At 42.5% G+C, this 12,819-nt stretch overlaps 2 protein-coding genes across 12 annotated transcripts in view; one reads left to right on the top strand and one right to left on the bottom strand.

Annotated features, from left to right (window-relative positions):
- Positions 1-12,819, bottom strand: part of S100A1 (S100 calcium binding protein A1) — a 1,186,348-nt gene that overhangs the window by 1,061,241 nt on the left and 112,288 nt on the right. The window lies entirely within an intron of this gene.
- LOC126935181 (late cornified envelope protein 3D) lies at positions 3,120-4,219 on the top strand. The gene is made up of 2 exons (XM_050756381.1): positions 3,120-3,162; positions 3,644-4,219. Exon 2 carries the CDS (start codon positions 3,665-3,667, stop codon positions 3,941-3,943), a length of 279 nt encoding a protein of 92 aa, XP_050612338.1. The 5' UTR covers positions 3,120-3,162; positions 3,644-3,664; the 3' UTR covers positions 3,944-4,219.

Raw genomic sequence — 12,819 nt, 5'->3', positions numbered from 1 at the left:
GTAGAGAGTTCAATGACCACACACAATAAAGAATACAGATTTTACAAAATTGGTTCAGGAACGTCACAAAGCAAATGAACAGTGAAAACAAACAGCAACAAACCCCAGAGAGGGGTGGGAAATTTGATTTCCAGGATTTTATATTATTTTAAATGTCCAATTATTAACCAAAAAAACAAAAAGAGAGGGAGCTACAAATAAACAAGAAAATGTGGCCTACACAAGGGGCAAGGTCCAGGGAGGTAGTCAAGAGAGACAGTCCCTAATGAAGTTAAAACATTGGGCTTACTAGACAAAGATAAAAAATCAACTATTTTAAATGTGCTTAAAGTACTAAAATAAACTAAGTCTTAAGAATTAAAAGAAAATATAAGAATATTGTCTTGCCAAATAGATAATAACAATAAAGAATTAAAAAGAATTTCTTAAAACAACCAAATAGAAATTTGAGGCTTGAAAAATACAATAACTGAAATTTAAAATTGACTAGAAGGACTCAACAGCAGGTTTGAACTAGAAGAACAAATCATTGATCTAGAAGATAGGTCAATTGTGATTATCCAACCTAAGGAACAGAAGGAAATAAGATTGAATAAAAATTAACAGAGCCTCAGAGGCCTGTGGATAACCATCAAGCACACCAACATATTTATAATAAGAATCCCAGAAGGAGATGAGAGAAATAAAAAGACAGAAAGAATATTCAAAGTAATAACAGTTAATTACTTATCAAATTTAATGAAAAATATTAATCTACACATCTAAGAAGATCAACAAACTCCTAGCAGGGTATAGTCAAAGAGCTCCATACCTAAACACATTGTAGTACATATGTCAAAAGACAAAGAGAGAATTTTTAAAACAGCAAAAAAGACCCATCAAATACAAAAAAAAAAAGTTAATAACATTAACAGCTGGTTTCTCATCAGAAACCATGGAGGACAGAAGCCAGTCAGATAACATTCAAAGTACTAAAGAAAAAAAAAGTAAACCAAGAGTTCTATATCCAGCAACACTATTCTCTAAAAATTAAGACATTCCCAGATAAACAAAAATTGAGAAAATTTTTTTCCAGAAATCCTGCTGTACAAAAAATACTAAAAGGATTAATTCAGTCTGAAATGAAATAACACTAGACAGTATTTGAAATTTTTATGAAGAAATGAAGAGCATTGGTAAAGTTAACTACCTGGTAAATATAAAAGATAGTATAAATGTATTTTGTGCTTTTAAGTCTTTTTTCTCCAATTTGATTTGAAAGACAACTGCATAAAGAAATACTTATAGAGCTGCATTGATGGCCTTCTAATGTAAATATATGATTTTTATGACAATTACAGAATACAGAAGGGGGAGGGAACAAACCTACACAACAACAAAGTTTTGCATGCTATCAAAATTAAGTTGGTATTGATCTGAGTTATAATCACTGTAAGTTAAGATGTTAATAAGAACTCCCAATGAAACCACTAAGAAAATAACTCAAAAAATATACTAAAATATATAACATTGAAATTAAAAGGGTACACTACAAAATGCCTGTTCAACAAAAAACAAAGCCATACTGAAGAAAAAGAGGGGCAAAGAAAGTTATAAAATATATAGAAAATAAACAGTAAATGGTAGATAAAAAATTCTACCTTAATAGTAATTATACTAATTGTGAATAGATTAAATACCCCAATCAAAAGGCTAAGACTGGCAAAGTGGATAAAATAGCATGAACTAACTATATGCTGTCTATAAGACACAGATTTTAGACTCAAAGACAAAATAGATTCAAATAAAAGGTAGAAAAACATACACCATGCAATGGTAATCAAGAGATCTGGAGTGGCTATACTAATACTGGACAAAATAGACTTTAAGACGAAATAAATAGCAGAGGCAAAAAGGACATTTTATAATGATAAAAGGATCTATATCTATTAAAGAAATAATTATTATACATACATATGCACCTAACAATGGAGTCCCAAATTACATGTAGCAAAAACTAACAAAATTGAAGGGAGAAACAGAAAACTCATAAACAATTTAACAATAATAGTTGAAGCTTTCATACTCCACTTTCATTAATGGAAGAACAACCAGGAAGAAAATCAACAAAGAAACTGAAGACTTTAACAACACTATAAACCAATTAGATCTAACAGACATCTTGTTGAACACTCCAACCACAATAGCAGAATACACAGTTTTCTCAATTGCACATGGAACATTCTGCAGGGTAGACCATTTGTTGGGTCATAAAAGTAGTGTCATTAAATTTTAAAACACTGAAATCATACAAAGTATCATCCCTAACCACAGTAGAATGAAACTAGAAATCAATAACAGAAGGAAAACTAGAAAATTCAGAAATGTCTTAAGCAACCAATGAGTTCAGAAAGAAATCACAAGGAAAATTAGAAAATACTTTGAGATGAATGAAAATAAAAATACAACTTACCAAAAATTATGGGATATAGCAAAGGAAATGCTTAGAGAGAAATATATGGCTGCAAATGCCTACATTAAGGAAGAAGAAAAATCTCAAATCAATTACCTAACCTTCTGCCTTAGAACACTGAAAAAAAGAAGAAACTAAACATAAAGCAGGAGGAAGGAAATAATAAAGATTAAGTTCATAGCTGCATTATTCACAGTAACCAAAAATTGGAGCTAACTCAAATGTCCATCACTTGATGAATGGTTAAATAAAACGTGCTAAGTTCATAAAGTGAAATATTACTCAACCATGAAGAATAATGGAGTTCTGATACATACTACAACATGGATAAATCTTAAACAATATGTTAAGTGAAAGAAGCTAATGCAAAATGCCATGTGGAATGAGGAGTGACTACTAATGGGTGGTGATAAAAAACAATTGCTTCAAGGAAGGTAGGATTGCAACCTCCAGCAGGCCTTAATGAGAAGAAGGTATACAGGTGTCAGACCTTCCTGGTTCCCTCTTGTCAGGCATCTTGGTGAGTGCACAGGAAGGTGATGAATGGATAGTCCCAAGGGTGTGCCTGGCTGTCACCTCCCTGGTTGTGAAAGCAGCAGCATGCCCAGCCTGTACATCACACACCCTGCACAGGATAAAAGCACTCCTGCCCTGGGCTCCACATCCGCAGTCTCCTCAGGAACAGCCTTCTCCTGCCTTCTCTGCACCTGGTAAGTGTTCAGCAGGGGACAGGGCTTGATATGGGATGTTAGAACAGGAAACAGAGAGGTTTGAAACAAAGACCCAGATACAGGGCTGTGAGAGAGCAGCAATGGGGGGAAGGGGGCAGGAGGGAGACCCTGCAGGAGCTGACAGCAATTCCATGACCTGCAAGGCCACAGAGCTCACGATTCCCTCCCATCCTCTTTCTACTCAGGCAGGCACATTTCCTGTAACATCCATTCTATAGAATTCTTTTTCCCAAAAGGGTGCATCCCCTAGGGGTTCTTTGGAGAAACAGAAACACACATGCCCACTTAGACTGACAGCAATCTGTCCAGGGTGGAGAGCAATGTGGGAAGTATCTGGCATGTCCCACCAACTCCACATCAGCTTCCCTCACACTCCTGCAGCTCTTGCCTCAGGAGGCAGCTGGTCTTAGAGACATTGGACTGTAGATTTTAAACTAACAAGTGGCTTTGTTTCGTCCAGGACAACTCAACTCCTGACAAGATGTCCTGCCAGCAGAACCAGCAGCAGTGCCAACCTCCACCCAAGTGCCCCTCACCCAAGTGCCCCCCAAAGAGCCCAGCACAGTGTCTGCCTCCAGCTTCCTCTGGCTGTGCTCCAAGCTCCGGGAGCTGTGGCCCCAGCTCCGAGAGCGGCTGCTTCCTGAGCCACCACAGGCACCACCACCGATGCCGGCGCCAGAGGTCCAACTCCTGTGACAGGGGCAGTGGTCAGCAAGGTGGGGGCTCTGGCTGTGGCCACGGTTCTGGGGGCTGCTGCTGATCCAGATCCTGATGCCGAGATAAGCGATCTTTGGAGGAAACAAGAATCCCAAGGGGTCAGGAACAGCCCCATCCTGACGCATGCTTTCCCAGATACTCTCTTCTGACTTTCACAGGCTGAGCTGAGGGTTTTCCAGTGGGGCATCTGAGCTCTCCCCTGAAGGCACTTCCTGTTTTAAATCCAGGATGTCATATGTCTCCTTCCCCCTGTACCTGCCAAGGATTGGCAGTGCTTGTGCCCAACCTCGTCAAAAAATAAAGTTTCTTGTCCTCACTACCACTGGTGTCTCACTGGGCATTTCACTGTCTCTCTTCTCAGCTCCTTGGTCAGTACAACTCAGCTCAGGAGGCAAACCTTAGCTCTGCACCAGGAAAACATAGTGGATCTGACCCTGCTCCACTGATGGAAGGGAAGGGGAGAGTTTCATGTTGTAGTGGGAGGGAGAGAAGGATACAGGTTGTGTTGGTTTGAGGCCCTGAAACTCAACCTCAAACTCAAAGAGGGTATCAGTGCAAAAATTGACTTTTCCTGTAAAATCTGAGAGGACATTAATACAATTCAGGAATTTCCAGTGTTTGACAGAAGATCACTAGTTTGTTTTGATGAGCCGTTTCTGGGGTGCTAACTAAGAAACAGGAAATCAAGAGGCAAAGAAACAGAAAATAGGCAGAGGAGAAGCAGAATCAAAAGATGGAGGGAAGAGATGTAAGCCTGGGGAAGAAGTATAACTCAGTGACTGAAAATCCAGGGACAGAGATGAAAGCTGAGAGAGATGCTTAAATTAATGAGATAATGGAGCAGAGATGTGGCTGGGAGTTTAGTCAATGAGATGATTGGAATGTGCAAAATGAGAATTTTAGGAAAAAGAAAAAGGAAGAAAATAAGCAGTGTTGCTGGAATTATGAATAGATATACCAAAGAAGCAAACATTTATTAATTTTGTAACTACACAACCTTGACAGCAACACATGGAAGTTACAACTTCAATGGAGTCACATGTTTTGGCCTAAATTGTGAGACTGAGATGCTCCTGGGGTTGAAGGAATGTTTTTTCATGTGAACCAAGAGTAACATCTCACTTTGACTACCAGAAAACCCAAGAAGTATCACATAGAGCTACAGTCAAATTACAAATATTGAGAGAAGTTGACGTGAGGGCTAAGTAGAGCAGGTTGGGGGGGGGGGGCATTAAAAATAAAGATGGATAACCTTATAAGTCCACGAAACTAAAAAAGGATTTTGTCAAATCCTGTAAATTAATTCTTAAAATTTAGGGATCAAAAAGACCCTGAGGCCCGGCATGGTGACTCACACCTGTAATCCCAGCATTTTGGGAGCTCGAGGTAGGTGGGTCACTTAAGGTCAGGAGTTCAAGACCAGCCTGGACAACGTGGTGAAACCCCATCTCTACTAAAATTACAAACAATTAGCTGGGCGTGGTGGCGGACACCTGTAATCCCAGCTACTCAGGAGGCTAAGGCAGAAGAATTGCTTGAACCAGGAGTCAGAGGTTGCAGTGAGCTGATTATGCCACTATACTCCAGCCTGGGTGACAAAGTGAGACTCCATCTCCAAAAATAAGAAACAAAAAAGACCCTGAGAGAAGTTTAATATCACATATTCAGATATGCACCAACGGTTATTTAAAAAAAAAAATTGTTGAAATTAAAGCAGAAGGCACATCTTTGGGCCATTGGTTTAAGTTCAGTTTGAAATCACTGGAGAGCTCTCACCCAGGGACAGTGAAGGGGGTGGAAGGCCCAGTACCCAGGGAAGAGTGTGCCATGCCTGAAACAGCCTGCAAAGCTCCACACTTGGAATGTGAGCGATACCCACATGCGGACCCAGCATCTCTGTGCAGACCTGGAAACAGCATGACACAGGCTGGACATAACTGGACAATTAGATCCTGCCACCAGTCAGGGGCTACGGAACAAGCTTGGAGGCCCAGAGCACCTCATTCCACTACACTGAAGAATGACGGGGTTCTGGCTATGGTTGGATCAAATCTGAGTGGAAAGAAAACTGAGCAGAGTCAACAAAGTAACTAGCTGGCAAACCAATGAGATCCTGGGAATCTATAAAGAAGTATAAAAGGGCCTCTCAAAAATGGAGCCCAGTAAGGGAGTTTCCAGCAGTGGAGAAAAACAGATGCCCCAAACTGCATCTGGGCAATACCAAGTCCTGAGCCCTGGACCCATTTATTCACTTGACACATTTTTACTGAGCCTTGATTATGTGCTTGATTGTAGGCACTAGGGACACAATAGGGAATCAGAGAGACAAAGTTCCTTCTTTTGGGAACTCACATTCAAAACTGGTCCAAAGGAGACAGTTTCCGATTTTGCATGCATCGCAGAGTGAAACACAGTGGCCTTCTCCTCAGTTGGTCTCTCAGCCTCTGGAGGTGAGTGGACACTGCTATTTATTTAATAAACCCAAAGAAGACACTCAGCCTAGGCAAAATATTGAGGCTCTGAGACGGTGGCTTTGGTGGTGACAAAAGGAAAGGGCATCAATTGTTTTCTAGTTTCCACATCAAAAGACAACAGCCAAGAAAGAAGAGGGGATAAATCATGACTACCAAGGGGACAAAGTTATTGCACAAGCAGGCCTCTCTCCTCATGCCCTTACCCATCTCCCTCCCTCTCTCCATAGCCCAGTGAATAAACCTCTTCTCACAGGTTCTCTTTTCATCCCATGAATATTACCTATTTCATCATCTAATGGAGATTTCATCACTTATAAGTCTTCCTGTAACAGGATAACCAGATACAAAATTTTCATCAACGTTTACAAAAGACAGTAACATTTTGTGATCATTTTAATTAGTGTTTTGATTTAAAAGATTTGTCCCATTTTTAAATGTGGTGTTTCAGAGGCAATGCATCTCTAATGTTATAGTAAAATGCAATGGAAAACATACTACATAGCTTGTGTAATTGCAATTTGCAAAATCCTGTTCACTCACTGCCCATTCAGTGTTCACAAGTTTCCCCATTGTTGGCCTCATCATCACCACATCCATGAAGTATTATTCACAACTCAGCTAATTTCCTTTAGCCACCCCAGCTAAGGTGGATCACTCCCTCCCAGAAACTACTCTGGAGCTCTTAGAGTAAATACCACAGTCACTAAGATACTGATACAATGGCCCTCAGATGTGCTTTAATTTGTAAACCATGTCCTCACAACCTCTATAGACTTCCTGTCTCTTTCTCTGATTTTGCCCTTCACATCTTTGGTCCATCACTTTATAGCTCCCCACCACCATACCAGCTGATACCTGGCGAAGCAGGATTCAAACTCAGGAATGTCTGAGTCCAAAATGAATGCTCTGAACAAGCCCATTATCCTGCCCACTCCACTTTGTCTTAGATACCCCAGGGTCCCCCTCAGCTCCCTTCTCCTTAGCACCAGCATTATCTCTTCCTCCTAGTGAGGTTCCATTAGCTGGGTTCCATTAGCTCCTCTTGGTATCACCATCTGGGCTGGCTGCCCACAGACAGATCAAGGATTTATACTTCTGCTCCTGCTACTTGCACAAATACTATTGTCAAAGGCCAGTGATCTCATCCTCAAATGATAGCATGTGGCAACATCTAGACACATTTTCCCCCACAGAGTCACTCCAAGTAAAAGGGGTTTGACATCCACTCTGAACTTGAGCCCAAGGACATTCCACACACCTGTATTCCTGCACTTGCCGCACTGGATCATGGTTATTTTGTTATTTGTCTGTCTGTCCCATTGCATTGTGAGCTACTCAAGAACAGAGAACAAATCTTATTCATTTATAACTCTCCTGTGAATAGCAAAATGCCTGGTGTGCCATATCAGTGCAACACATCTCATTTGAATGATTGAATAAATGGATGACGGAATGAATGAAAAAATTAAAATGACAGGCCTACAGGAAACCTGGGTTCCAGGAATTTCAAGAGTCCTGTGACTTCCCTCATAAGAAAACTTTTAGCATCTGCCCAAGAAGATATAGAAGGCCTAGTAACAGAGAGTATAGCTGTTCAGCTCAACATATTCCAAAGTAAAGAAGGAAGGAATGACAGGAGGGAAAGAAAGGTAGGGAAAGGGAAAAGGAATGGGGAAGGAATAGAGAGGGAGGGAGCAGGAATAGAAAGTGAAGGGCAAGAGGGCAGGAAGGAAGAAGGGAAGGGATGAGGGGAGGAAGGACAAAAAGAAATATAAGAGATGATAGAACTACAGAAGATTTAAAGAACAGATATTTGGACAGTTTGGGGGCTTCCTGGATCCTTTCCATTAGTAAGGCTCTCTTCCCATTCCCCTTTTACTCCCAACCACCACAATATGGACAGAGGGATTCATATCTCTCTGTGGTACCTATGTCTCTAATAGGGGCACAAGGATAATGTTGAGAACCCAGATTGTCTCAGCTGCTTGCCATGGTCATGCTAATGGTTTGGGGATGGGAAGGTCCTAAACTGAAAGGAAACTCTGTTCTGCAGGGAATGAAGAAGATCTTTTTGTTATTTAGATTGTCATTTACGTGTGTTTTACACGGCCTGATTAAAATGCACTCCAGGCCGAGACAGGCTGATCACGAGGTCAGGAGATCGAGACCATCCTGGCTAACGCGGTGAAACCCCGTCTCTACTAAAAAATACAAAAAAACTAGCTGGGCGAGGTGGCGGGCACCTGTAGTCCCAGCTACTCGGGAGGCTGAGGCAGGAGAATGACGCAAACCCGGGAGGTGGAGCTTGCAGTAGCTGAGATCCGGCCACTGCACTCCAGCCTGGGCGACAGAGCGAGACTTTTTTTGAGCGAGTCTCAAAAAAAAAAAAAAAAAATGCACTCCAAAGAGCCAAACCTGAGCCACTATACCACCTGTTCCCATCATTCCCATTGGCACTACTAAGTCATGAAATTATCCAGATATATCCAGCCAGGCCAGGTTCCCTTGTCACCTGACCTCTCCGGACCTTAGAAAGCCAGGGATTTAAGGGTGATACTCCTGGTAGAGACTACCCTCAGAGAGCTGACCTCACGCTCTGGGTAAGTGGCAGGGCAGTAGTCCTCCAGTCAAGCCTCTGTCATCCCAGGACACCTGCTCAGCTTCGAACCTACAGAGCTCCTGCTGTGTTAACAAACAGAGGGGTCAAAAGTGGGAGTTCCTCATAGAGGGGAAGAAAGGTTGATGGGCATCCTCACCAGGACGAGTGTGGAGCCTCCCCAAGTCAGGCATCAGGGGTGGGGCTGTGCAGAGGCCCATGTGCAGACATCCACTGCATTCCATGAGACAGAAGGAGGGCCCCCACTACAGTTCTGGGGTGTTTTGAAACTTTAGAACTTACTCCCCATGTTGTTGCATCCCAAAGACTAGAGATTTCACTCCCAAGAAGCTAAAGTGGCCACCCAGCTTTGTTCAGCTTCACAATCCAGGTACCATGAGAAAATACTTGGTCCATCTTTCTTAAGTGCCTTTTTGCAGGCCAGGGTCTACTGAAGAAACCCTAAACAATATGAATAAAATGGACACTCAGGAGTAGTTCTGGAGATGATTCTGAAAACACCTCCCAGCCAGAGGCAGAGACTATGTGCCGGAGGCAGGAAAAGGCTGCTGAGGATATCAAAATCTGCACTCACTCTCTACCCATCCACACTCAGAGCCACCGTCCTCCTTACAGCCCAGTGCATTTATGCTCCTACAGGCATCACTATGTACTTAAAGGGGCAAACTCTTAGGCGGAATAAGAAAAGAAAAATTATACCCACGGATAGTGAACATAATTTAATTTTCTTTGAAAATTATAATTTTACTATGGATAAAGTTTGGTTTTAGTCCTGACTGTGATTTATCTTGAAAAATATCTAGTAAAATGTTTTTTAATATTAGAGATTAATTGAATGATAAATTCATTTAAAATTAAAATGAAATTAACAGGGAAATAGCATTCAGTTTGCATCAATTCTCCATACCCAAAACATAGACACCATCAGGTCAGCTTCATTGCATGAGCTGCACCCAACACTACCATTAACCTCATAAGCAGCAACACATACAGCAAAGCCATCTTCATCAAGCCCATCCACTATCATGCACATTTGCACAACTTCCTTACCAAGTCCAAGCAGATGAACGACTCCTTCCTCAGTGTTTTCATGGTCTTCAAATAAAGAGCACACATTCCCTGGATTTTGATGGAAGGTCATGCTTTTTTATAATGTGTCAGTTGTGACTTATTACTGCAACTGTTGTACTTTCCTTCCCTACATTTGCCCTTCAATAGGGTACTCATTTGGCTCCCCTCCTCTCCTACCCGGGGGCTCTTTCAGAGACCCTCACCTCCCCTGACTTTACGCTTCCATCTGTTTTACACACAGCCCATACTGAATGTCCAGTGTCCTTAGCTCAGTCACCACCCCAACAGCAAGTCACCACCCCAACACCACATCTGGGTGTTTGGTTTTCCTAAGGGAACATGCTAGAAAAAAGTAGATGGACAAAGACCTGCAGACTTTGTGCATAATGACTTACATTATAGCAATTTTCTCATGGAAGCAGGCTCCCTATTTACTTGACTGCCTGTGCAGTTAGACAGTTAATTTCTATAGGTCTGGTGATGTGTCATATTGAACTCTACCTTTCACCATAAAGCACAGGGCACGGCTTCTGTTAAGGACATATGTAGGCCTGGGTGGAAGATGCACAAGTGAGGACCAGGCTCTCTGTGGTCAAACATGCCATCCTGTTCCTGGGAAGGTGGATAAGTCCTGAAGCTGGGCTGGGGTGCTTAGTGCTGTCAACTCCCCCAGCAGCCCACTCATGCTGCCCCTCACACACTAGGAGCTCCTGTCCTGGGCTCCCCAGTCCATGGACTTCTGAAAATCAGCATTCTCTGGCTTCCATGAAATCAGATGGATGTCTAGCTGGAGACAGGACCTGAGCTGGAAGACCTAGGAAGACAAGCCCAGGCTTCCATCAGGGGAGAAGGAAGCAGAGGGTATGAGATGGAGGCAGCAGGAAGAGTGTAGGGCTAATGGGCACCCTCCCAGGATGTTTCAGGTGTCCTGTGACTGTGAAGGTCATGGGGGTTCAGCACACCCTCATCTTCTTCCTACATATGTTCTGAGAGATGAACTGATCTCACCAGACATCATCAAGGAAGCTTTACCCAAACAGGTTTATTCTCCTCTGTGATCACATGGAGATAAGATACCTGAGGGGCCCAATGAGAAAAGACAGCATCCTTTTCCAGTAGGAGACCATAGAAAAATGCATTTTCCAAGGTGAACGAACTCCAAGTAACTTTTCATTTCTTCCATGCATTGCTCAGTTCAGTAGCAGAGCATGGGGTCTATGACACCCACTACAGAAGAGATATTGACCAGAGGTTTGTGCATTACAAGAACATCTGATTCTAGATGTCTTATCAGATGCCCTCCAGCAAAACCAGCAGCAGTGATAACCCCCAAAGCCTTCAAAGTGCACACCCTAGTACTAAGCCTCATGCCTACCTCCAGCCTTTCTCTGCAGCCCCAGTTCGGGGGCCACTTCAACTTTTGTGGGGCACTGCTGCTTGACATACCAAAGGCCCCATCTCTTCTACTGGCACAGGCACCACAGCCTCTACTGCTGTGAGTGAGCCTGCCAGGGCCTCCAGCCATTGCTAGAGAATTACTGCTGACCTTGGCAATACATCGAGATGAGCAATTTTAGAGGAACCAGAGACCCTAAGTGCCCAGGATTAACCTCAGTCTGATGTACCCACTCCTAACCTTCTGTCCATGGTCTGAGCTCCTGAGTTCATCTTGACAAGGATTGTCAGTGATCTCCAGTGGTCTCCCTGGGTGTCCCTCATGGTTGTCTCCACACCCATGTTCTGGTCAGTGCTTAGCAGCACTTATGTCTCACCCTGTGAAAAATAAAGCTTCTCTTCTCTACCTACATTTCTATTTTGCCCCTCCCAAGGCTGCTCCATTGCTTTTCCCCTTCTTATCTCCCAGACTGAGTACCTCCCAGACAAAAAGAATGAGAAATAACACTGATTTCCATTCATAGGGAGACCGTGAGGAGTTTACATATTGTGACTGGAAAGAGGCTGCAGAAGGACACACGGCTGCAGAGAAAATGTTCATATTATTTCTATAGGGAAGATCTGGGTCTTGAGGGAGTAGGAAGGGATCCTTGAAAGCTGAATAGGTGATGAGTGCAAAGAGAGAAATGGAGGTGGTTGCAAGGATATATACTGACAGGAACTTAGGGAAAGGGGAAAAAATGAGATCATTTCAGGAGTTGCAAATTGGATATATATTCATAGGATCGATAATTTATATAGGACTCATAATGTACCAGTGGCTTGACATACAGTAAATAACTTAATCCTCACTGAAGTCCTTTGAGTTTAATACTAACCTTCTCCCATTTTACAGAGAGAAATCAATGTAGAATGGGTGCCGAAGGTCTCCCAGAAGCTGCCGTGCAAACCCAGACAGTTTCACATGCCCCTGACCACCAAGGTAACCTGAATTCCTCTAAAACGTTTTAAGAAATATGAAAAAAAAAAAAAAAAGGATCCTTAGACCTGGGCATAGAGACTTAGTCATGCCTGTGGAGTCAGATCTGTGCTCCAAAGTACCATTAGAACTCCTGCTGTCAGTGAATTGCCCCAAGATGTAGAAAGATGGCACCAGAATCAAATAAGAAAGTTTGGATTTGAGACATTAGTACAGTTCATGGAAGCCAGAAGTTACAGCAGTGGTGACCCGCCACTGGAAGCTGACTCCCACAAGTGAGGTCTCAGTAACACAGACTGAGTAGACAGACTTTTCAGTCCTCATCAGTGGACTTCTAGGCCAAGTCTCATTCATTCAAAAATTTATTCATTCAGTACATAGTT

Source organism: Macaca thibetana, chromosome 1 (genome assembly GCF_024542745.1).
Source record: "Macaca thibetana thibetana isolate TM-01 chromosome 1, ASM2454274v1, whole genome shotgun sequence".
Lineage (NCBI taxonomy): Eukaryota > Metazoa > Chordata > Mammalia > Primates > Cercopithecidae > Macaca > Macaca thibetana.
Note: the sequence above shows the minus strand (reverse complement) of the source record. Positions and strands in the feature narration are given on the sequence as shown.